At 37.6% G+C, this 26,456-nt stretch overlaps 1 protein-coding gene across 50 annotated transcripts in view; it reads right to left on the reverse strand.

Annotated features, from left to right (window-relative positions):
- The window catches only part of LOC111586477 (ankyrin-3-like), a 230,685-nt gene that overhangs the window by 40,418 nt on the left and 163,811 nt on the right, over positions 1-26,456 (reverse strand). For 14 of the 50 annotated variants that reach the window (XM_055004271.1, XM_055004270.1, XM_055004266.1 and 11 more), the window contains 10 exons: positions 25,819-25,830; positions 22,256-22,358; positions 19,503-19,547; positions 17,677-17,783; positions 15,194-15,226; positions 12,496-12,720; positions 4,899-5,053; positions 3,495-3,706; positions 2,343-2,550; positions 1,117-1,213 (listed from right to left, as the gene is read on the reverse strand). In XM_055004271.1, coding sequence (XP_054860246.1) covers positions 1,117-1,213; positions 2,343-2,550; positions 3,495-3,706; positions 4,899-5,053; positions 12,496-12,720; positions 15,194-15,226; positions 17,677-17,783; positions 19,503-19,547; positions 22,256-22,358; positions 25,819-25,830 — 1,197 coding nt within the window. The remainder of the gene's footprint in view (positions 1-1,116; positions 1,214-2,342; positions 2,551-3,494; positions 3,707-4,898; positions 5,054-12,495; positions 12,721-15,193; positions 15,227-17,676; positions 17,784-19,502; positions 19,548-22,255; positions 22,359-25,818; positions 25,831-26,456) is intronic. The other 36 variants (XM_055004246.1, XM_055004249.1, XM_055004243.1 and 33 more) reach the window with 10 other exon arrangements.

Genomic DNA, 26,456 nt, shown 5'->3' on the forward strand with positions numbered 1-26,456 from the left:
CCTGACCAAATATTACATATTAAGACTGTTCTATATCTTATATTTTGTATTATTGTGACATTCAGCTACATGTGATTTAGAAAATATCACCAGTTAACTTCTGCGTTATCATTCTTTTTGTCAATTTTGCTCAAAGATGGGACTTTTCATGATTTTTTATTATATTTATATATTAATAATCAGAGATTATTTGATCTACTTGTCTAAAACAAGGCAACACCTTAGAAATGTTGACTATCTCTGATTTTTCTGAAAGTGTTACAGCATAAAATATGGGTATTTATAAAGATATTTGTGACATTTTAAACTGATATATGAAGAAAAAGTCTGTTGACCCACTTTCAACTGTTTTTTTTGCACGTTGAAGTTTAAGGTTTAAATGAAAATTCTCAGGAATTATTAAAGATTAAAAAAAAATATACTGTTATTCTTCATCATGCTGATTTAAAATCTAATTATTAAAACTCCGTTCTTCTTAGAAAAGACTATCTACCAATATATTTGTTTTTTTGACACAAAACTTATCAAACGTGCTGTCAGTTTTGAAAATTCAACAAAAATAACTTTTTAAAATCATTTTTCTGACCAAATATTTCATATTAAAAACGATTCTCTATGTTTAGTTTTGTATTATTGTGACATTCAGCCACATATAGTTCAGAAAATATCACTAGCTGACTTCAACATTATCCGTGTTCTTGTCAATTTGAGCTCAAAGATGAGACTTTTTATTGTATTTCGACTCACCCATAATCAGAGATTATTTGATCTACTTGTCAAAAACGAGGCAACACTTTGGAAATGTTGACTATTTCTTATTTTTCTGAAAGTGTTTTAGCATAAAATGTGGACATTCATAAAAATATTTGTGAAATTTTATTCAGTATTTGTATATTTGGGGCACAACTCATCAAATCTGCTCAATCAGTCCTGAAAGTTCAATGAAAATAAATATTTTTTAAACTATTGTGACCAAATATTTCATGCTATATAAAGCCAAAACTTCACAGATTCTATGTTTAAAATCTTTGTTTTATGCTGTAAAAATTTCAAAGAAATCAGAGATGGTTGAGGTTAAGGCTGTTTATTTGAGATGGAGTAAGAGTTGCTTCCCACCTGGCAGAAACGTTGGTGGTGAAGGAGACGCAGTCGTTGACGAACGTCAGAGGAGTCGTTCCTGTGATGTCCTCCCACTGAGCCGGAGACGTTCCTCCTTACAGACAAAACAGTGAATTACTCATTTAATACCATTTATTTTCTATGTATTGTTTATGTTATTAATAGTGGTGGGACACGATAAAAAAATTTATCTAATTAATTACAGGCTTTGGCAATAATAATAATAATAATAATAATAATAATGGCAATTAATTGCAGTTCTGTCAAATAGCAATATTTGACACAATAAGTGAAGTTTTTCAGTTCAAATAAAATTGCGGTTGACAGTTGAATCAATGAATAGATATATACGTGTTTATAATTTAAAATTTATTTAAAAAAAAGGAAATGAGACGTATAGAAAAAAGTGATTTTGAAGTTGAAAATGCAGAGATTCATTTTGTTTTCATCTTTTCTGGGTCTGATAAATGGTGGAATTTTGATGGTTCTTTTTATAGGAATATCAATTTTTATTTATGTAATTTTTTTATAAACAAAAAGTTTATAATGAAGTTATTAAAAGAGATATTTTTGTTGTTTAGGTTATTCCTCCTCCAAGGAGGCGGAGCCTCCACGGAGTAAAAACTTAAACCACAAAAATGTTTCATTTCTATTTATCTGCATTTTTCATGTCTGCTACATTCACAGATTACTGTAAATCTAAGTGCAATTATAGCGATTTTATTCAACATTTTAAGACTTTCTGTAAACTCAAGCACTGTCTAGAAAAGCGGTCTATTATGGGATGGCTACACCGTTAGCCGTTAGCATGACTCGTAGCTAACGTTAGCTCTGGTGCTAACAGCAACATGTTTTACATTGAGGTGATACCGTCGGCTTGAAGTGACGCAGTGATCAGAAAACTCTTTGTTGTACAATTTGCACACAACCAGGCTTTTATCCAAGCTGCCATCAGGAAGAAAACTTTCTCTCCAACAAGCTCAATCTCATCTTCCTTCACTGTTCACCAGTGGCTGACTTCACTCAGTACTTCCTGTGCTTCTTCTTCATGGCTACAAACAGACTTCAGGTTCATTACCGCCACCTACTGGGCTGGAGTGTTCATCAGAGTTACTGGTGTGCCAGAAATGAGGGAACTGAGGAGGGTGCAATTAATTGCGTTATTATATTTTAATGTGTTAAAGTCCCAGCCCTAGTTATTAATGATATTTATTTCTCCATACCCGTGATGCTGCAGAGGAGGCGGAGGCAGGGAGTGCAGTCCCCCTTGTACCCATTGCTAAGCCCCTCCCCCGACAGCGGCGGCACCGGGATCGTCATGGTGATGGGCTTGTGGAACTTCCTCCTCCTGGGCTCCACGGTGACGATGGGGCTGAAGGTGGCCCGGTTACCCAGGATCTTCTTCACCGTGTCGTCGGGAACCGGCTGGGCCTGAAACAGGAAGCAGGGTTTAACGTGTCTGAGGGCGTGGAAATGGCGGCTGGCGGAATTTCAACAACTCGCCATGAAACAGGAAGTGCTCTCTAACTAGCCTGTAGATGCTCCAATCTGCCTCTAACTTTAGGTGTCTGATCAGAATCCGGCCCTGATGACATACCTAGGCCTATATACAGCCACAGTCATAGCGCCACCTGGTGGACATGCTTGGATTTGCTGACCAGCAAGGATGCGATGACCCGACCAACGTTGCTTGCAGCTTTAATTTTCCTATTTATTTCTATTGTGGTGAAACCTTTACTCTTTCTTCTTGCTAATGTAATTCCTTTAGGATCAATAACGTATTTCTATTCTATTCTATTCTATTCTATACATCCAGTTTACTCAGTCCCTTAAAGGAGTAAAAATAAACCACTAATATTCGCCAAAAATGCAGGAAAAACAACATTGTTCTTGTCTTAAATTCACCACTAATGTGCCTAAACGTTGTAATTTAGTCTACTGTTTGTTTCCCAACATGCAGGACAATAATATTTATTTTTATACATTTTTAATCACACAAAATATCTCCAGAATGAAGACGTTTCTGGCTGGAACATGTAGTATAAAGCATTTAGTTTTACAGCTTTAAAGTTGATCCTTAGAGCTGATTTCATTTTATTTACTAATACATTCACACATCATGATTTAAAATGACTGCAGAGTTCTACTTCCTGGTGTAATCTGTGCAGGTATTCTGGATGCATTAGAACTTAAACCTAACAAACAATTTTGGACGTGTTAAATGCTAATTATGAGCATCGTAAAATATCTAAATTTAATAAATATTTAATAAGCACATTGAGTTGCCCTCGTGTATGAAATATGCGATACAAATAAAGCTGCCTTGCCTAAATATGTAGATGGAAACAGACAGAATCTGACGCCCCTGAACTCACCTGCAGTCCAACCTTGATCTTCTTGGTCAGCGCCCCCTCAGGGAAGCAGGCCTGGACCAATGGGACGCTGCGGCTGCACAGAGTCCCGCCCTCCGGCCCCATGTGATTGGTCTCCTGCCTGATCCGGGACACCACAGCAAAGTATTGTGGGAAGTCCTTGGTGACGATGCGGCAGATTCTCTTCCTCTCCAGCTCCTCGGGGCTGTCCAGCTCTACGGCAACAGGAAATATGATTAATGATTGGTTAAAAAACAGTCAGTCACATGTCAATAACGCCGACCAATCAGAACAAAGATCTGTAGAAAGAGGTGAAATTTTTAAGAACAAACACGAAGATCCATCTTTTAGGTTTTATTTATTTTAATTAATTTTTTTTTAATTCAGTCATACATTTATGTTGACATTTTTATTTTTATCTTTTATTATTTCATTTTTTATTATTGTTTTATTTTACATTTCTGAATTTTGACTGACATTTAGGTTCATTTTACTTTTCATTCTTAGATTTTTTTTGTTGGTGATTTGTCTTTTGGTGCTGGATTTAAAAATATATTTGAAGGTTTAAAAAATCTCTCTGCAGGAGAAACCCTGTGAAAGCATCAGTGAATATGATTTGTTTAAAAAAAAGTTGTGTAAAAAGTAATTTGTTACCAAATTCTACTGTTTTTCAACCCTTTTCAGTTCTCTACTCCTTTTTAAAAAAAATTATTACTATTCAAGCAGCATTTCCAGTTTTCCTAGAGTTTAAATAATAATTATATGGGTGTACATCTATAAATATTATATTTTGCTAATTTACCATAAAAAATAATTCCTGTTACCACTATTTAGTTGATTAAAAAATGTATCTTTTAACAATTTTTTTTTCCCCCAGTTTTCTAGTCCTCTGTGATTATTATTGTTGTTATTATTATTCAAGCAGCATTTCCAGTTAGTCTCCAGAAAATACAAAACGACAGATGTTAAAACCTTCTATTCCAGGCAGTGAGTCTAGTTGCCATTTTTGACAGAAATCTGTATTTTCATGTTATTTTTATATCATTTGATAAATAAGAAGGAGCATTATGCTTGAAATATCAGTTAATAAAACTATTTTTATTCTCAATTTTTGTCATTCTGCTGCATAAAACCTCTTTGTGAGGTGTCAAAATTTCCTTCATGCAGGAAAAACATTTTTTTCTTTATCTTTAGGTCTTTGTATGTAGAAATATTTTTGCTGGTGTTCTTACATGTCAAATCTGAACCCACGGAGCATCACCAAATTACAAATTTACCTCCTTCCTACACATGAGGCGTCACTATAAACATGTTCTGGAGTGTCTGCTGCTAAATCCTAAACTTATGCAACCACAAGCTCCAAAACCAGCGTCTGCAGAAAGACACCAGGAGAAGCTACATCTTCACCTTCGTCCATGCCGTTGAGCAGCTGGTTGAGGTCGTCGGTCTTGCAGTCGTACAGATGTTCCTTCCAGTTCTCTCCATTCTCGCTTCGCAGCAGGATCAGCTCCCTCTCGTGGCCTCGCATCGAGCCGAAGTGTGGGATCTCAACTATCACGGGCCTGGAGGACATTTCACCGTTGGATTAAACAGGTCTTTACTGATTCCTGAACTAAACTAAAACATCTGGAGAAGCTGGTGGGACAGCAGAAAGTTCACATCTCTCTCAGAACGATGGTTTCTGTGATAATTATTAGACTCAAAATGCAAAATTAAAACTGCAATACAGACGACAAACATCACATGGCAGCTCGGAGAGAATAAATCAGGGATTAACCAGGAAGTCTGGTGTTTGAATCGTCAGATTAAGGGTTGATAAATGTCCTCTGAGCTGCCATAAAGGAAAAGAAACACTGAAAGGAGACAGTAAATGATGTAAAGGATGACGGTGTTTCTACGGCCGTGCTGCAGGTTTAACAACACATTCAAAGTAAATGAACAAACAGATGAAATGCAGAGAAGGGTTGGAGGAGAAAGCTGCACAGCCCTTATTAGAACAAGGCATGAACTGAAGAGAGACAGATGGACAAACGCAAAATAGAACAAAACTGAAACTGGTCACCTACTTGAAAATCCCTTTTTTCAGTAAAACTCTCTACTGCATCATTTTTCTTGAAGGTACTATTATCTCAATCATGTTTACTTTTTTTTTGTAAGTGTTAAAGATGAATTTTTGAGGACTGTTGGTGAGAATTCTGTCTCAGAGAACCAATAAAACCACAGTTGTTCCCAATAACTAATGCCATTTTTTAAATTTAAGACTAGCCGACTAGCCTAAAAGCAAGAAAACGCTCAGAAAATGGTGTTTTAACTAAAGTGTCACTCTTTGCACCGTGACAATAAATGCATTATCCAATAAAACATCACTAAATAAATGTTAAAAAATTAACATACAACCCTCTGAACCCCAAAACCTGCCGGGGGGTTGGAAAGTTATGTTCTCATTAAAATAAAAATCAGCAAAATTACACATTTAATACAGAAATAATTGTTGGATATTCAACATTTTAGTTTATTTGCTAGCCTAGGAATTGTAGTTTCTCGGCTAGGAATGCTAGTTTGTAGGCCAGGAACTTTGGCTGCTAGCCTAGGAATGCCAATTGCTAGCACAGGAACGCTAGTTGTTAGCCTGGAAATGCTACTGACAAGCCAGGGAATGCTAATTATGAGCCTGGGAATGGTAGCGGCGATTCTAAGGATTCCAGTGACTAACCTTGGAATGCTAGCTGATAGCCTATGGAGACTAGTCACACTAAGGAGGCCATTTGTTAGCCCATGAATTGTAGCTGCTATGCTAGAAATGCTAGTTGGCAGCCCAGGAATGGTACTTGTTATCCTTGGATTGCAAGTGACTAGCCTGGGAATGCTAGGGGTTAGCCCTGGAATGCTGTTAGTACTAGAATGGCAGTTGTTATTATGGAATGCAAGTGGTTAGCCTGGAAATGCTAGTGACCAGCTTAAGAAGGCCAAACACTAGCGTAGGAATGCTAGTTGTTACTGCAGGAATAGTGCTAATTAGGCCTGGAGATGCTAATAGCTACTGTGAGAATGGCTAGTTAGTGGAAATCACGTTATGAACAGTGTTTGTTCAAATGTTCGTTGGATGTGTGACATTCAGATAACTTTATTCTACATGTCTTGTTTTAATTTTTTAAAAAATTGTCCAAAAAAAAACATTTTCACCTAACAGATCAATTATTTTCGATAAATATGTTGGTCATTCCAGAACTGGAGGACATTTGGGCTCCAAAATGTTTGATAAATAAACCTTATCTCATTTTCCTTGAAACTGGAAAAACCTTTTCCAGTTTTCTGCTCCATATTGATCAATAATAGGTAATAAACTATCAAAGGCTTGATTGGTTCAGCTTACACATTAATGGTAGCATTTTTATTCCATGTTTTCTGTGTTGTTTGCTAACCCTACTCTAATCACAGTAACAGGGTTGCTAATCCATGCTAATGTGATGTTTTTCTCAGCAGTAGAAGCTAGATATTTAGCTGCTGTTACTGCTGACCAAGAGGACAAACTGACTGATGGAAAACAGTCCAAAGAATTAGTCTGATCCTGATAATATGAGGTGGAGTGAGACATTCAGTCATTTGACGGGTGGGACGGAAAACGTCCTCCAATTCTGGAATGACCCATGTAGCAGAAAATTGTAAAAGGTTTATTTTTCAAACATTTTGGAGCTCAAATGTCCTCCAATTCTACAATTTTATCCACTATGGGCAACACTGGTGAGCACTTGGAAAAATATTGTACCTGTACTGTTGATTCCAGATTTATTCTTTAGATTTCTGTGAAATATATAATCAAAGAAATGTAACTTTTCTAGTTCTTCATGGTTGCTTTGTTCCCATAGAGGTGTAGGACTTCATATTGCAGTAAAAAATGAGCTTAATGTGAATAAAAATGTGACAGGAGCTAAGAAACACCCATAAACTGCTTGTTGGGGTTCAGAGGGTTAACATACCCTACAGCTTAACATCCACATGTGTGCGCTAAATGTGGTTACTCACGGCCAGCTTCATTTTCTACATCAACATACAGACAACCTGCACTGATTTTTTATTTAGTTTTTATCAGATGTCATGTGTCCCACTTTTCCCTTTGCTGGTTTACAACATCTGGACACTGAAGCAGACAAAGAGCCCCCAACTGGCAACCCCCCAACTGGCAACCCCCCCAACTGGCAACCCCCTAACTGGCAACCCCCCAACTGGCAACCCCCTAACTGGCAACCCCCCAACTGGCAACCCCCTGTGGAGCATCTTAGACACAGTTAACCTACTTTACATTAAGATAATATCATTAGTTTAACAGACTGATATTTATGACACTGACTAATGACGGTAGCAACATTTAGTCAATCACATCATTAGAAAACCTTTCAATATAATTTTGCTTCGTGTTTACAGACTAACTGGTCAGTAGGCATTAAGGGGCACACGAGGCTTTGTCATGGTGCCCCTTTACTAGCGAAACTCCCTGCTAGTAGTCTGAGTGACGCCTTCTCTGGTCTCTACAGAATTAAAGAGTAAAAGACTCCACCTGGTGGCACAACCAGGTACTACAGCTAATCTACAATACATATACAGGAAGTCCTCGGTTTACATCGTCCTCGACCTACAGCGTTTCGTCGTTATGTCAGAACTGCTTACGTGGAACTAGTTGACAAGCAGAGTGGATGATTACATCGTCACACGGCGCTATAAGACGGCTTTATTTACATTCTCTGGTTGTAAGCCACCTTGGATTGTACTACATTCACTAATTTTTTGACCTTCGCTATGGTTCCCAAGCGTAAGTCAGACTCTGACACTGCTTCGAAGAAAGGGAAAGCCATCTCCATGGAAGTGAAATTAGATAGAATAAAACACTCGGAACAGGGTGAAACACGACGAACATCTGTCAAGTTGTAAAAACAGTGCAACGTATTCTGTTATCTTCTTATAAAATGATTCTTACATGCATGAAAGTCGTTGGTATTGATGACTTACGAAGAACATCAATATCTTGATGCACGTAACGGCTTTGTTTACATTTTCGTTGGAGTTGTGACTTACAGCGACAATCGACTTACATCGATCCATAGGAACAGAACTCCGACGTAAGTCCAGGACCCCCTGTACTGACATGCATGACCTTCTTCTTTTTCCTTATAGATTAATATATTTTTAATCGGTTAAATTCTGAACAGCAATAATTCGATTAATAAGCACATGAGACTTTGTCATGGTGCTCCTTTACTAGTTAAACTCCCTTCTGGTAGTTTGAGTGGCACCTCTTCTGGTCGCTACAGTATTAAAGAGTAAAAGGCTCCATCTGGTGGTACAATCAGGTATTACAGCTAATCTATAATACATTTACCAACATGCACGACCTTCTTTTTCCGTATTGGTTAATATATTTCTAATCAGTTAAATTCTATTTGATTAATGACTAAACATTAGCCACTCACAGTGTAACATTTTGTGTTTACTTAACATTAAATTTCATTTTTTAGCTCTTGTGTACATTTTAAAGGTTAAGGTGTCAAAAAACTTCCATAAATAAATTCTGTATTATTATTGTATTAAATATTGATTTTATTTTCACTTTCACTCAGTAAACTTTTGTAAACTGCATCAATTCTCATTATAACAAGCAAATATTAGTTAATTTGAAGTTAGAGAGTTTAACTCTTGAATTGTTACCCACTTTATTAGGAACACCAGTAAAACTGAAAACACTTTAACACATTTGTTCTGCTGTGAAGTCTACTTTTATGAACCTCACCATCAGTGCATCACTCTCTAGCACCGGCTCTACAAACTTAATCACACAGAGATGATCTTAAATATGGCAGCAGTCATGGGAAGCAGGATGATGCTCGGCCTGAGGAGGAAAAAGGCTCATGCCCAACAAGCGCAGTCCAACAGCCAATCAAAAACCTGACGCCAGAAGCCCCAGAGAGCTTCTGAAACAAAACAGACGATGGAAGTGGCTGAAAAAGTAACTGTAATGGATTTCAAGCTACGTTTTGTAGTTTTAGGAAGAACTTTAAAATGCCAAAAACGATATTATGGGTTCACAAAAGGCTCGATTTCTTCCCAAAACCACATGGAAACCGCATCAATGCTGCAAATCCTGACAAATCAAAGTCAACGGTGATGAGGAAAATAATCCGTCAGCATGAATCAGCCTCGGTCATGTCGCCTCCCGACAGGAGGAAGAGGAGCAGGGAGGAGGAGGAAGGAGGTGCTATGTTTGGTTCCTACCCAACAAATCTAGTTCCTCTGGGTCCCAGCTGTAGCACGGGACTAACCAGGCTCTCGCCTTCATTAAGGGCTGGCAGCTTTCTGGGCAGATGGAGTTTACTGTCGGCCGCAAGATAATGAAACACACATTTATACAAAACACACACTCCAAAGTCAGCAGAGGCAAACACTGATTCTGTTTTATTTATGAGCAATAACACGACTCCTGGTTCTGCTTTCATGTCCAGTCGAGGAGCTGAACACAAACTACATACTAGCAATATTAGTGAAAAGTCTGATACTATGACTGGAATCGTAAACTAATGCAGTGAGATGATGAAATAACACAATTAACTCACAGAAATGCTAATCAATAACTATTGTAATTAACATTATAGTCATTTATTAAGCAGAAATACCAAATAAGTGCCAGTTACAGCTTCTTAAATGGGAGTTTAGGCTACTATTTTTAAAAAAAACTGGAAATCAGAATGAGCTTTACTGCCAAGTAGGTTTTAACAAACAGGGAATTTGATGCTGATGAATACTCACAAGTAGATAATTTACGTTATAAGTAAATTAAACAGCAATCCAAGTAATTTTAAGTAATAGAAATATGTACGGTGTGCAAGAATTTGCAAACTATTCACGTGAGAATGTGTACATTTACATATTTGGTGATGTAACCAACTTAAGATGTGCAGATATCATTAATCCTATTTAATAAGCGATGCTAATGAGGCCAGCTGCTGTTGGGAAAAAATTTAATATTTTTGACTTTTGGACTATTAATCAAAAAACTACAGATTATTCCAGAGTATGTTGGCGGTTCTCAGTCTTTTAACTTGTTGTATCCCCAAAATTATGCTCCTTTGTCTACATATTTCTGCAAATCTGGTATTGTATTCACAGCCAGCTTCTGTTTGTTCCACTATTCCAAGTGTTTCTTTGTGTTTTTCCCTCCATGGAAGCTTCTCAAACTGTCCTCACCTCCCTAATCCAACTGTTTAGGCGTAAGTTTCGCCACATTAAGGGTCATCCCAAACCAATTAATGGATCCGCATCAATGCAGCACCATATCTGTACTCATGTTCTGTACAACTACCTCTAAAGCTGCTCAACATAGAACATTTAACAACACAGACGTCAACAACCGGGTTAAATTTGGCTCACTTTCACTGCTTGGAATCCATTAACCTCCACAAAAGTCTCTGTCATGGTGCTCGCTGCTAGCTAAACCCCCACAATGCTCTCAGTCACACACAACCCCTTTATTCATCCACGACAGTGAACATTCAGTCAAATAACAATCACAAAACAGATCATCTTGTAATCCAAGCAATCACCCAATCAGGTCGCTACAGAATCATTTACTCCTATTTGCTGCCTTCAACCTGATATAAAAATCTCCAACGCCACTCTTTATTTGGATCTCCATGCATGTTCAATCACATTGAATGGTGTTAAGGTGCATTTTATTGGTTATAGTGACAATAAATATCCTAATCTGTAATCCTGTTTGTGGGTTCATGTTTCTCCTCAATGCAAAAATATTTGGATGTATTTTTAAAAAAGGAAATCTCATCTTATGATTGTTTTTTTGTTGAGTTAGCTGAGTTACTCCCATGTGAGAAACACCGAGGTCCCCCATAGAGCAAGAAATACAATCACTGGACCAAGGGATTATTTTGGAAACTAAAGACAAAACTAAAATCAGTAATCTTCAGCCTTGTTATGAACTTTATAAAAGAACAAAAAACTTCATTGAACATGCACCTTTGGTGTGTTTAATCCTCTGAATGCCGAAACCCACCAGTGGGATTTAGAGGCATGTTATCTGTCAGGAGAAAGTGCCAAAATGACACAATTTATCACAGCAAGAAACTGTAAAAACAGTAATTATCACAAGGTTTTCAGCTTTCCAACATCCACTGAACTGGAATATGTAATTTGCCTTTCTGTAGCGAAATCTAAGATCACTTTATTCTACGACTCATTAAAAAATTTGTCAAAAATAAACAGTTTGCAGGAAACATAATCTCAAAAATACGAAAAATTCTGCTTTCTTAGTTGAAACTGTGAAGCTATCAGTGATTCAGCTGCGACCAACAGTCATATGAGTAAAATTCTAGGACTTTTTGATTGAACTACAGCAGCGAAGAGACGCGTATGTTAACAAATTAGTAAAATATCTATAGTATGTAGAGTCACCTTTTGTTTTTCCAGTGTTGGTAGCACTTTTGGGCACTTGGAAATATGTTGAATGTGTAGATGTTTTTTTTCAATTTTTGTAAAAATAAATAAGAAAATGTTTAACTTTTGTTTGTTCTTTTTTATGATTTATGGCATTATGGTTGTTCTGTTTCTACAGAGGTGCTGGACTTTATATTGCAGTAAAAAATGAGCCCACATTGAGCAAAGAAAACCCCAGAAACTGTTCAGGGTTCAGAGGATTAAACTCTAACTGCCTGACATTTAGACGTAAACTCAAACTGAAGCACAAACTCCAATTTTACACATTTTGCAACCATTAGCAACGTTAAACACAACCTGCTTGCTGCAACAACCTCAAACCAAACGGCAGGAATCGACCTGGACATGCGACACATTCACACCGTCAGATAGAAAAAACGCAGGAAATGATGGCGATGGCAAGAAGCAGAAGGAAGGAGATGTCAAGTCACGGAAAGGAAGTGCACGAAAATAAGCAGTAAAGCAAACAGCTAAAACTATCTCAGTTAAAACAAAAGCGAAATCCTACCCGAGGAACTGAGCTCCAGCCGGACCGACCTCCACCAGCCGGCTGGCCAGGCCTTCGCCCTCCACCATGGGAGGAGGCGACGCCAGCTTGTGCCTCTTCACCAGGCGGCAGGTGATCCTGGTGGGCGCCGTGCACTTCCTGGGCGGGATGATGATCCGCATCCCGTTGTGGCGACTTCCCCTCATCGAACCTCCTCTGGCGTCCACCATGAAGCTGACCAGGAACCTGGAGGAGAAGGAGAAAGAACCAGGAAGAGACAAAGAGCGATAGGAGACAGAGGAAAACCAGTGAAGAAGAGATGACAGGAAGTGATGGAAGACAGAGCAGCAGAGGAACCAGAGAAGGTGATGGGACAAGAAGGAAAAGACATTAAGAGCTGATGAGGAGAGAGGAGCTTTAGTTTGGAGGTGAAGGTTCTTCCCATGCTGTGATCCTCAAAACACCGACAGAAGAGAACAGGAAGTAAAAGAAGATGTGAGGAGGTTTCTGTGTCGGCTGTAACTGTTGTTTAAAAACGCCGGTAGACGTGAATATTCTTAAATCAAAACTATCATTATTGTTATTATTATTAATTCAACAGCCAACAAACCACCACAGGAGCCTCCAGTGTTTCCCGTGTTCCACCCACATTGGAAAGTCGTGTAATTCTCATTTAACTCAAAGAAGGAAATCATAATTCACACACACACAGACCCACACCATGCAGAATGGTAGCAGAAATGTTGTGTTAGTTTGCATGTAGTTATTGAACAAACGGGGCACAAAAAGTTCCTGTAAAAACAAATAAAGTGATTCTTTATTTTAAACCTGTGGTTGCAAAGTTTCCATCTAAAATATTATTATATTTATCCCTCTGAACTCCAAAACCTGCCCAAAAATAACACCAAATTTGCACCATTTATTAAAAAATCATCAGATTTTCAACTCCCCAGTGGTTTTTGAATGTATCATGTGTGACATACAAGTCAGTCTGGAAAATTAATCAAAAAACAAGCTCAAAATTGGAATTTTTTCACCAAAATTCCGCAATTGTAAACGTCTAATTTACCAATTCACCAAAAATCAACCATTTGTGCCATTTTTATTCTGTAAAAGCCATAAAATTCTGAGGTTCTTGGTGCAACTTTAAAGCCATTATTCACACATGTTTGACCAACAGTTATGTGGCAAAAATTCTGGAATTTTGGTACAAACTGAAATGATAAAATAAATGCAGCATGGCTCAGAAACAGTGAACAGAGGAGAAAGTTGTTGGCGATACATTCAGCATGGAGAAACATCTCTATAGAGTTTATGAAGGCTGTATGAATGTAAATACTGTTATTCAAAGTTATTTAAGTCACAAAATAACTTAAACTGGACTGAAATGATTGAAATTATTATATAAAATAGCTTAAAATATGCTAAATTTGTCTGAATTATTGGGGAAAAAATGTCTAAAATGGTGCAAGACTTCTCAAAAAAGACTTAAAATTTGTCTAAAATGATCTTGAGAGGAAACTTAAACCTTCTATTCCAATATAATAAATGAAGCATGGCTCAGAAACAGTAAACAAAGAAGGAAGTTGTTGGAGATACATCCAGCATGGTGAAACATCTCTGTAGAGTTGCTGTCTAGAATATAATGAAAAACACCATTTGTAGAAGTCGTAAAAATGAAAAAAAGTTGAGTCAAGTAGTCTGTTTATTGTATGTAGAGCCACTATTTTGTTCCCTAAAATTTGCTGTCGATTCTAGTAATTTCTTCTAATATTTGTAAAGCAAATAAAACCAGAAAGTGTTTAGGGTTTAGAGGGTTAAACTCAGATTTACAATAGTTTGAATGAACAGAAGAACGATAGATTCCCATCAAAGATGCACGAGTCTATCCTTAAAAACAGTTTAAATACAAAGACAGTAGTATAAATAATATAAAGTATTGGTTATAATGACTGACAGTAGGTTAATTTTCAGTTAGCATGATGTTGTTCACGGGCAGAGTAGTGTGATAAAATCCATATTTAGTGGAGGCTGTAAAAATGCCAAATGTTAAATATCTATAGTATGTAGAGACACCAGCTTTTCCAGTGTTGGTAACACCTGCAAGAATTTGGAAAATGTCACTGATTGTATGTTGATTGCAGGTTGATTGCAGGTATTTTCAAATTTTATAGAATAACTAATCATAGAAATTCAACTTCTGCTTTTACTTTACTGTGATTTATGGTAAAATAACTGTGCTACACCTTAAAGAGGACATTTCTGCCTTCTAGTTATGGTTGTTCTGTTTCCACAGAGGTGCAGGACTTTATATTGCAGTGAAAAATGAGCCCACAGTGAGTAAAAATACGACATCCAGAAAGTGTTTGGAGTTCAGAGGGTTAATGACTGTTTAAAGTGGCTGTAAATGTGTAGGACTTGCTGTTGGAGAATGCAAAAACATTCAAATCCAGCACTCATCACTAATTTTAAAACGTCACAATCGTCCAAATCTTGCGACATGAACTCCTCTCAGATCAGTGAGAGACTCAGAGAGATTTCCTCCAAACAAACCAAAGGAATAAACCCAATCCAAACCACTTTAAGTCTGAAACAACACAGTTCACAGGTGAGGAAGAGCAAACACAGATGTTGTGAGTGAACAGACAGACGGAGGGGAAGGTGGTGCGATGTCACCGGAAAACAAGGTGAAAAAAATCAACCAATCACAGTCAATCACCTGCTGTCGTACTGCGGGAGCGGAGAGGAAAAACTGCAGGATGGACGACAAAGCAACGAAGGAGCGACAGGTCAACAACAACAACAGCTTCGTCATCGGAAACACCGTCACCAAGGAATGGGACATTTTGGGAAGTATTTGCTTTTTGGTGGAGGGTCACGTGAATCTTCTGGTAGATTAGCACAAAGGACTGGAAAAAGTCTTTAAACGCTTCAGTTTTTATATTTAACAGAGATTTATAACAGTTAAATAGCGACCTGTAGGGGTGGCAAAGCCAGGCTAGCAGCTTCCCCTTGTTTCCAATCTTTGTGCTAAGCTAAGCTAACAAGCTGCTGGTAGAAGATTTGAAGATTTTTTTTTGTCTAAAGCCTCTTTCTGACTTTTTTCTGTTAATCTGATGGCATCTAAAGATGTCAGTTTCACGTCTGAACCAACAACATAAGCCTGAACTGCATACAGTAACATCAAGGATGGACTTAAAGTTGTATAAAGTGATTTGGGGAAGATTTTTTCCACAATTCAGAAGCAATATTGGTCAAAAAACAGACAGTTTGCAGTCATAAAAATAAAAAATACTTAAAACTTATATAGCGCTTTTCAATACACTAAAAGATGCCAATAACAAACCTTCTTGAAAATTCCAATTAACATTAGTTACAAACTGAAATGTTCGTAAAAATAAAACTTTACAGAGTCTGTAACAAGTCAGATTGACAGAAGTCACCAATAATTAATATAATCCAGGTTTTGACAAAATAAAATCAGGTTTAGTTCGTTGCTCCCAGTTGTTTAGGACCATTTCCTCTGAGATTATTAAATATCTGTAGCATCAGACAGCAGCAGGATCCATAAGAGCTTCATTAACGACTTACTATGATTATAAATTATCCCTGACATGGAGACCGGATGGATCAGGATCCAACTTTTATTCACCTCAGACAGACGATATTCTACTATGGCTACCTCCATCACTTCTGAGTGAAGCCGTGAGGAGCATTATTGAAAAGGTGACAAAATGCCATCACTTTAACAGACTAATGAAGCCAAGAAAGTCTGAAAGAGGCTGAACTTTCCTCCAGAAAAGCAAATCAGCACATTTCCCAAAATGTCAAACTTTTGTTTTTAATTTCACCTCCTTTATTTTCACAATTAGGCGACTCACAGGTGGATATCTGCTGCTGCAAGGCCAATACTCAATCGAATTGTAAGACTTTAGAGTTTCAGGTTCAAACACGATCATTCAAAAGTTTGGGGTCTTAGAATGTCCTGAAGATAACATTAAATTAATCAGTGCAACAACCCTAACTGTGGCATGGTGGCATATTGAGGGGGCCCAGTGGTGATTCTGTACAAATTTTTTTTGGCTACAACAACAAAATTGTCACTTCCAAGTTGCACTACTTGCTATATTTGGCTACCTGTGACCTATTTCCTTCCAAAAAATTAAATTCAAGTCGAAGTGTCACCGATTCAACGCAGTCTAGGAGATTTTGTGCTCATCGCAGATGGTTCTTGACATGTTTAAATGATGGGATGGATGCTGCAGGAGCACTGGGAGCAGAGCATCGCTGCACAAGGAGTTTACTTCAACAGGAACAGTGGCCAAATTTAAATCAGGTATGGTTTTTCATTTTTACAGCTGTAATCTCGGAGCATTTTTGATTGCACTTTATATTTAAAAACTAGACAGAATCTGACTGTAGTTTTTAATCTTTATAACCTTTACAGTAATGAGGCAGGTGTTGTTTGAATCACAATATCCTGAAGAGGAGCTTTTATAACACGTACACTATCGTTCAACAGTTTAGGATCACTTAGAAATGCCCTCATTTTTGAAAGAAAAGTTGTTTTTTTCAATGAAGATAACATTAAATGAATGATAAATACAGTGTAGACATTGTTAATGTGGTAAATGACTATTGTAGCTGGAAACAGCTGATTTTTAATGGAATATCTCCATAGGGGTACAGAGGAACATTTCCAGCAACCATCACTCATGTGTTCTAATGCTACATTGTGTTAGCTAATGGTATTGAAAGGCTCAATGATGATTAGAAAACCCTTGTGCAATTATGTTAGCACATGAATAAAAGTGTGAGTTTTCACAGAAAACATGAAATATTCTCGGGGTGACCCCAAACTTTTTAATGGTTGTGTATGTAAAAAGTCACGTTTCTCCTTCCAGCAGCAGCTTTTAGTAATTTTTTCCACCTTAATTGTGAAAATGAGGGAGGTTTAATGTTCGCCAACAGATTAGGTTTCACATTTTTGAAAAGAACAATCAGAGAGGATGACAAGAAAGTTCTGCAGATCAGTCGCTTTCTCGAAGGAAAGGAAAATGGAAAAGACATTCAGGTGGAGACAAAGACAGCTTCTTCATTCTTTCCTCTCAGCATCTTCAACCTTTCACTTCTTTTTAACCTTTGTGATTCAGTCTCCCTTTCCTCCTCTCTCTATCCCTTCATCCTTTCAGTCAGACTTACCCGGAGTGAATCGGCGACGACACGAGGTTGACATTATCCAGAGCGTCTGCCGTCCAGCTGTACCTCCTCAGAGAGTCGCTGTCAAAGTCCTTCGCCACCGAGAGATGCTGTGGAGGAGAGAACAAGGTCAGACAGAGCGTTAAAGTGGAAACTCTCCCTACTGATGCATGAATCTGCCTCCTGTCATGAAGAATTTAATGCAAACTGTGACATAATAAGACGTAAAGTCGGTTGTTTTTTAGCTGCATCTCCTGAGAGTCCATCGCTCTAATATTTCTTGAAGGATTTACGGCTGAGTCATAAAATGATTGATACTCTTTGGAGGATGCAGCAGCTGCCACTCAGAATAACACAGAAAAATAAATCTGGAGATGTAACATTTCATTGAAACACAAGCTGTTACAAACATCTTGAGGATGTTCGAAAAGAAAAACATAAACAGGAACATGCAAATGACGGATGGTGGCAAAGAAATCTCTGAAAATTCAGGTGTTTCTTCTGTCTGAGCATCATGTAGTTTTACATTAATACATTTATACGTATTATTTCTATTCCAGGTGGGCACTGATACGTTAACATAGACACAAAAATCATGAGAATTCAGTGTTTTCCCCCCCCAAAATTAAAAAAACACAAGATAAAAATCAAAGCCAGTGCTTTTAAATGCTCAATTAATGAAATTTTAATGAGAAAAAAGGACTTCAAATATTGAATCAGGCTCTAAACTGAAAAAGAACAAAACCAGTGCAGAGAGAAGGACTGGACAATATCCAAAAATAATCATATTGCTGTCATTTTGACAGATATTTAGATCACCATGAGTCAGAAATTTAGTGTGAATAGTCATTTAAACAAATCATTTTCTACTTAGACAAATATAAAAATGGATAAAGTGACTTTTACTGTAGTCTGAACCAAACAAACATGTTCCCTAATGTCTGGATAATATATATAATATTAATTTAGAATATCTACGGTTATGCTACAGATGTGACATATTTTATCTTCAGCAAAAACTGCAGCTCATTGAATTTGGCCATATTTTCATTCTGTTAAGTTATATTTAGGTTAATTGTTCAGCCCCAAAAACCACAACATTTGATAAAAGGATTACAATTGTTCCTTGGTGAAAAAACATCTAAAATAAACTAAAGCTAATGTTTAAAGGTCCAATGTGTTGGATTTAGAGGAATCAATTGGCAGAAATGGAACATAATATTCATAATCATGTTTTTATTAGTGTGAAATCACCTGAAAATAAGAACTATTGTGCTTTTACGTTGCAACATCTGGTGCAGAAATCTCAACCCACTGCAGTTCTTCAAATGACCACTAGAGGCTGCTTTCAAAGAGTCGATTCCCATAAACTCCCATCTTAAAATGTCCAAATTTACAGCAGAAATAAACATGATTACAGCCTGGTATATGAACGTTTTAGTCTCTGTAGCTCATTTACCGGCTCATGATTTCTGTACAGGATGTAAATATTTATATAACTCACATGTTTAAATTATATTAAAGCTAAAAGTTCTGCGTAATAAGAGTGTGGTCAATAGTTGTAGTGTGCCAGATGCTACTAAATCCTTCATACTGGACCTTTAAAGTTACAGAAAGTGGGCACGTGGATAAAATACACAGGATACTACAATAAATAAAACAATATCAATACATGCTCTGATATTATTGGTGCATCGCAAGAACTGAACATAACTCATAACTGAACTGAAAGAGAAGATCATACAACACTCAATATGAGAAATAAAAACAAAACATAAAAGAGAAAAGTGTACCAGCGTGCACGGACACAAGAAGTGCGTGACGTCTACCTTATTGTGTTGCTCTACAATGAAAGACTTTTCCTTGCAGAGCATCTGAAGCAGCGTGAGAGAAGACGAGCTGTTATTCAGCGGCCGGTACATCCAAACATCCCATAATCATTACATCCAAACATCCCATAATCATAGAACCCAGAAGCTTCCTATCACATTACAGCAGCATAATGTAACGTGTAGGCAGAAACTACAGAGCCCTAAGTAAAGAAGTTCTCAACTTAAAGGTACTGAGGGGTGATCAGGAAGTTCTGGACTGTTCAGGATGCATGGAGTCGATTGGTGTTTATTTGTATTTTCTCCATGGAGCTAAAACATCACATTTTGTGTCACAGTGATCCTGTTATAGATCATCATGGTTGACTAGAGGTTGGTGGTCTGCTGCTACCACCAAGAGAAGAAACAACAGTTTTCACAACTGAAGAGTCTGGACAAGGAGTATCCGGTCAGGAGAACCAGGATCATGCTAACTGTTGTCTTTAACATTCATGTGGTTGTGTAGATTGACGTTGTACTAGAGTTGCAGGAGCACTGGGAGCAGAGTGTCACTGCACAAGAACAAAACTTTGCCAGGAAAGCTGTTATATTCATGATTAATTAAGTCTCACAACTTTTAGATCACCCCATGCAGTTCTATGGCTGAATCATGGATCTACATTTTGTTTGTTCTATTATATGTGTGAAAGCATGTGGCTGGTTTCACACCCTTAAACCACTATTAAAGCTACAAGTAGGTGCACTAGACTGCAGTACTTTTTGACTGCTTCCTCAAATGTGTCACCGAGAATCAAAAAGTGTCAATTATCCCAGGTTGGCATCACATGCTTGGTCAGATTCTTCCATGCTTACTTAATCTTTGATTAGATGTTTCTTCATGTAAATCAGGAAACCTTTCTAACCTTAGACGATATTTTTTGAAGTAGTATACTGGCAACAAATTTCATTAACATACACAGCTGGTCTGTTTTATACTGTTTGGAAGGTAAACCAAGTAGTTTAGTGACCCATGTTTGGTCCATCTCTAAAACTACCTCCGCAACCTTTCGTTTGAACTCATGTGGCTGGTTTCACACCCTTAAACCACAATTTACAAAGCAATTAAATGCATTAAACCACAATACTTCTTGATTACCAACTCAAACGTGTCATTGAGAATCAAAAAGTGTCAATTATCATATGTCAGCATCACATGCTTGGTCAGATCCTTGGATATGCTTATTTCATCTTTGATTAGATGTTTCTTCATCTAAATCAGGAAACCTTTCTAACCTTAGATGATCTTTTTTTGAGGTATTATATTGGCAACAAGTGTCACTGACACGTCACAGTTGGTCTGATCTTGTGCTTTTTGGAAGGTAAACCAAGTAGTTCAGTGACCCATGTTTGGTCCATCTCTAAAACTACCTCCGCAACCTTTCGTTTAACTCATACTGCAGTTTTATTACAAACACAACAAATATCATTCATCTCACAGGTTCAGCAAAAACAGGCTTGAGTTTTTTTGCTGAGGGTAAAGTATCCCGATGGAAGACCTGGACCCAGCTTCATAGAGACGTTCTAGACTTGTCTGTAAAGTTAGACCAGTGTAAGATGTCTCTTAGATTATCTTAATAATGCATGTCTATAATTCTACAGTTTCATTTAGCTTATATCAAAAGCAACACACATCTGAGAGTAGATACAACACAAGCAAGGATGTAGTCAGGAGAAAACAACCTGGATACGCTGCATAATGTTGCAAAACAAGCCAACAAATATAGCCAAAGAAGTTACCTACATGATTCCAGGATAATTAAAACAAGTGTTTCCAAACTCCAATCACCATTTCCATAGTATCATTAAGGGTTTCCTGAGGTCTTTGTCTCATTTTAGGATCTTCTGGTTTACAAAATGTCTTTCTTTGCCCATTGAATGACATTTTTTTGTGTTTTTTTTTGGAATGTGCCATTTTTACCACATCATTATCAAAAAGTTTCACTCGAGTGCTGAATTTAACCAGTAAAATATCCTCACAACTGTTTAAATCTTCCAACATGCAGGTACTTTTGAAATTACCTTGTGATGATACCATCTATCTATCTATCTATCTATCTATCTATCTATCTATCTATCTATCTATCTATCTATCTATCTATCTATCTATCTATCTATCTATCTATCTATCTATCTATCTATCTATCTATCTATCTATCTATCCATCCATCCATCCATCCATCCATCCATCCATCCATCCATCCATCCATCCATCCATCCATCCATCCATCCATCCATCCATCTATCTATTTTCCAGTTTCCATCTCAAATGAGTCCTTAGGAGATGAATATCTTTGTACAACAGTTAAATTTAGACCCATGAAGATCTTCTCCAGAGTCTGTCTTTGTGAAACCGACCGCTGGTATTAAGTCATCTTGGTTTTTGGCTCATTTTCTACAACAGGTTTCACACGAACGTCTACTTTACCCTAAACGCCGGCCTTAAACTAAGTGCGCCATCACGGTAATCCCTCTCAGATAGCAGCACTAACCTTCTAATCTCATTTCCCCTTTCAGTAAAATGTAACGGGATTGGCCGTCTTGATGTCAGCGCCAACTCAGGTGTAAGAGGATTGTAGAGTAGCCGGTCTTTTGGCAGCAAACCAACTCGGCTTGGCACACTTGGAGACAGAAATGTGTCTCTGGAAGCTACCAACCGGCGGATCATTCACCGGGAGAGACGTTAAAACAGCAGAAGGTCCCGTTAGAGTACGTACCATCTCCTTGGTGGGCGCCAGGATCTCCTCGATCATCATGCTGTCCCTGGTGAAGGAGCTCCGGTTCAGGGTGTTGGACCTATCAGAACTGAAGGAACGCAGGCTTGGTGTGGTTGCCGTAGAAGTCACGGATTACCAAGACAACAGTCACAATGATGGAGTTGAGGAGGAGGAGGAGGAAGAGGAGGAGTTGGTAGGGGGGGTGGAGGGTATGAACAGAAAAAAAACAAACACAAACACATTAAATGCATGCAGCTTCCAGGAACCCAACTGTATGCCACCAGCGACAACAACAAGGCAAGAATCAACCTTCTGCTGTGAATTTATTTGGAAAAAACACCTAAAGAAAGGAGAGAAACTCCAGAAATCCAGATGCAAATGTGGCTGTAGGTCAGTGCTGGGTGACTTTTCACATAAAGAGCAAGAAAATACCTGTTTGGTCTTAAAGTTAAAGCTCCTTAAAGCCTCCTAAACGTTCACACCATGCTGCACACAATGCCCTGGAAGCCTGAGAGAAGCTCATGGAGGTGAAGCAGGAGCATGGCTGCAGGTTCGACTCTTTAAAAGATCCTGTGATGTTGTTTGCGATGGGGCTTTGGACAGACTTTTATGAGGCAAATAAAGAGCATTCCTGAGCAGTGATGTGTGATGAATGTTCTCCTGCAACATCCCAACAGCGCTTATTAGCTCCACGCAAGTAAAACCAACGGGAACCAATTAGATCTGACGAAGTTCTCCGACTCTAAACACCAAAAAAAAAAAAAAAAAAACCTGTGGAAACCAAAAGCAGCTGTGGTTGCAACACTGATGTTTTTCACCCTGTTATCTCAAGATCTCATATTTAGAGGTTGAGTATGAGGTTCCCTTGAGGAAACAAAAGGCCGTGCTGATGCAATTAAAGCTCAGAATACAGGAAGATAATTTCAAATTAGCAATTTAGGGTAAAAAAAAAAACAGATAAGATGGTATGTCAGTGAAACTTCCGAAAATTTAAAAAAACGAAACAAATCTAACGATCTCTGGGGAAAAGGGTTAAAAGTCCAGTCTTTTCCGCCCTTAGCTTCCATAAAAAGCCCAACATAAACCACTGATGCGATCAAAAAGCTCTGAAACTGTTTAGTGTTCATGTTTGTTTTTGCTGTTTCACCGTGGATTTAACATTCTTGGTTGGTAATGATCCAACCTTCATGTGGAGGATCATCACTGGAGGTGGGTCTGCGGCTACCACCAGGAGAAACAGTAGTTTCTAAAAGATGCATCAGTTCATCTTGAATTTATCTCCCAAATTTGGACATTCAAGGCAAATTTATACCTTTGATTATGTTCATTTTGTCGTCTTTTACATCACATTGGCGTTTCTTTTTAACCGACAAATTAGAAAAGATTATTAAGGATGTTTTAACTTTACTAAAGTGAAAACATCTTTACTGATTTGTCAGTTAAAAAGAAACGCTAATCTAACTTTATACCTTAATGTCCTGAGATGTATGATGGAGAACGTTTGGCGCAATTAACCTTAACTGTGGCATGGTGGCTTGTGGGTTGTCCAATAGCGATTACATGGGGTTTTTTTGGCCACAACAACAATATTGTCACTTCAGAGTTGTCCTACTCACTATATTTGGCTACTTGTGGCCTTTTTTTCTTCCAAAAAATGAAATTCAAATAGAAGTGTTGCTGATTCAACACAGTTTAGGAGGTTTTGTGCTCATCACAGATGTAATGGGATGGATGTTGCAGGAGCACCGGGAGCAGAGCATCACTGCACAAGGAGTTTACTTCGATCATCAGGTATGATTTTTCATTTTTATAGCTGTAATCTCAGAGGTTTTTTGATCACACTTTATATTTAAAAGACCAAACGCCGTCTATGTCCTAACCTTTGTAACATTTTCAGTAATGTGGCAGGTGTTGTTTGCACGTGTGTTTGCCATATAAAACCATGAACATGAACTTTTTTAACACATATATTAGATTGCAAAGTCAGGTTTGTGTTGTGCAAATATTAAGGACAAAAAGAGTTACACTTGTCTTGATAAAACAATCAACAATCAAATTGGCACCTGTAAAAGGAAAAACAATAAAAAAAAATTTGACTTTGCGCTCTAACTCATGCCTGTATTTGCATTTTTCCACTTTATAGCCACATGTATATACTACTGTTCAAAAGTTTGGGGTCACCCAGACAACTTCACGTTTTCCATGAAAACTCCCACTTTTATTCATGTGCTAACATAATTGTACAAGGGTTTTCTAATCATCAATTAGCCTTTCAACACCATTAGCTAACACAATGTAGCATTAGAACACAGGAGTGATGGTTGCTGGAAATGTTCCTCTGTACCTCTATGGAGATATTCCATTAAAAATCAGCTGTTTCCAGCTACAATAGTCATTTACCACATTAACAATGTCTACATTGGATTTATCATTCATTTAATGGTATCTTCATTGAAAAAAAAAACTGTTTTTCTTTCAACAATAAGGACATTTCTAAGAGACCCAAACGTTTTCAATGGTAATGTATGTATATATATTCTGTTTATTCCTGTAAAGGCTATGAAAGTAGGGACGTCCTGATGAAGGTTTTGTTGTTTTTTAGGGGGTTTAGCTTGTAAAGGAGCGCCATGACAGAGACTTCTGCAAAGATCAGTGACTTCAGGCCAGAAAACAGGTGAGAAATGTTGCTGGGTTAAGATAGTACAGGATTCTACAATGCTCTAGATCATCGGACAGCCATTTTTACAGCTTTTTATGGCACTTTTGCATGAAAACAGATTAAAATAATGTGTCAGGCAAAGGTTTGTGTTGATACTTTAAAATTTGTGGCCCCAATTTTAATGTTAGCATTGGACTCTAGACATCCCTAATGAAAAGCTGTAGGAGAAGAAGACTGAAATTTTTTCCAGTTCAACATATATATATATATATAAGGACATTTCTCAGTGACCCCAAACTTTTGAACAGTAGTATACATGTTAGTTTTATTCTCTGTGTATATGTTGTTATTCTGTGTGTTCACATGTTAAACTACTTTCCAACCATGCAGCATCACATGTTTTGCGTTAAAAACATACAGTATCCTTGTGAAAGAACAGGATGTCTGTTCTTTGTGCTAAACTATGACACTGAACTGATGAAGACAACGGCGTCTCTGTTGCCTTCACATTGATCAGTTCAGGTCCCTGGAAGCTCAATGAAGGAGGAACTCCACGCAAACCAAAAACGATGCAAAGCTCCAACCTTTGTGGTAAAAAACCCCCACAAAGACCCAGGAAATAAAAATGACAGCCACAGTTGAACACAAAAGCAACGGCTAAGACTTCTCTACCCAGCTTTTAAAAACTCTACAAAGACAGAGATCAGACAGGTGGACGACACAGCTGGAGTTAACAAACCACAGAACTGAAACAAAGTGGTCAGAATCAACCCGTTAGTCCGGAGATGGGAGTCACACTGGAGGACTGATGAGGTGGAGGAGGAGGGAAAAGGTGCAACGGGAGGATGGGATGGTGGGAGGGAAAGGGAGGTAAAGGGAGGCCTCGTCATGCCTGGAGCCTTACCTGACTTTGGGACTAACATTAAGAAACGAACATGAGGAGGAGAGAATAAAACATCGTGAACAAACAGAGGAGAGATGCAGCGGAGAGAGAAGCCAGAGATGCAGAATGACGACCGACTGAAACCTGGAGAAAGTTTATCATTTATGCTTCATAGTACGTCCCTCTACCAAAAAAATGAACTGAAAGAGGCTAAAACTCTGCAGAAACTCACTTTACTGTAATTTTATCTACTATTATTATATAAATACACACATTAGTGCAATTTTAAGAGGAAAATTCAATAAGAAACAAGTGAATAAGAGTTTAAAATATTGTTAACCCTCCTGTTGTCTTCATTTACAGGCACCAAAAAATATTGTTTCCTTGTCTGACAAAAATGCAAAAATTCAGCAAAAAATTCCCCAAATTTCTGAAAATTTGCAAAACCTTCAGGAAGAAAATTCCAATAATTCCTTAAAAGTTCCCTTAAAAGTTTTATCTAAAAAAAAAAAATCCCCCAAATTTGGCAAGAAAATTCTTGTAAATATTTTCAAAAAATTAGTAAAATCTTCCAGAAAAAATCCTAAAAACATCTAAAGTGATTCCATATATATCAGTAAAACTTCTAATATTTTCTTGAAGAACATTCACATAAAAAT

Source organism: Amphiprion ocellaris, chromosome 18, assembly GCF_022539595.1.
Source record: "Amphiprion ocellaris isolate individual 3 ecotype Okinawa chromosome 18, ASM2253959v1, whole genome shotgun sequence".
In the NCBI taxonomy this organism is placed as follows: Eukaryota; Metazoa; Chordata; class Actinopteri; family Pomacentridae; genus Amphiprion; species Amphiprion ocellaris.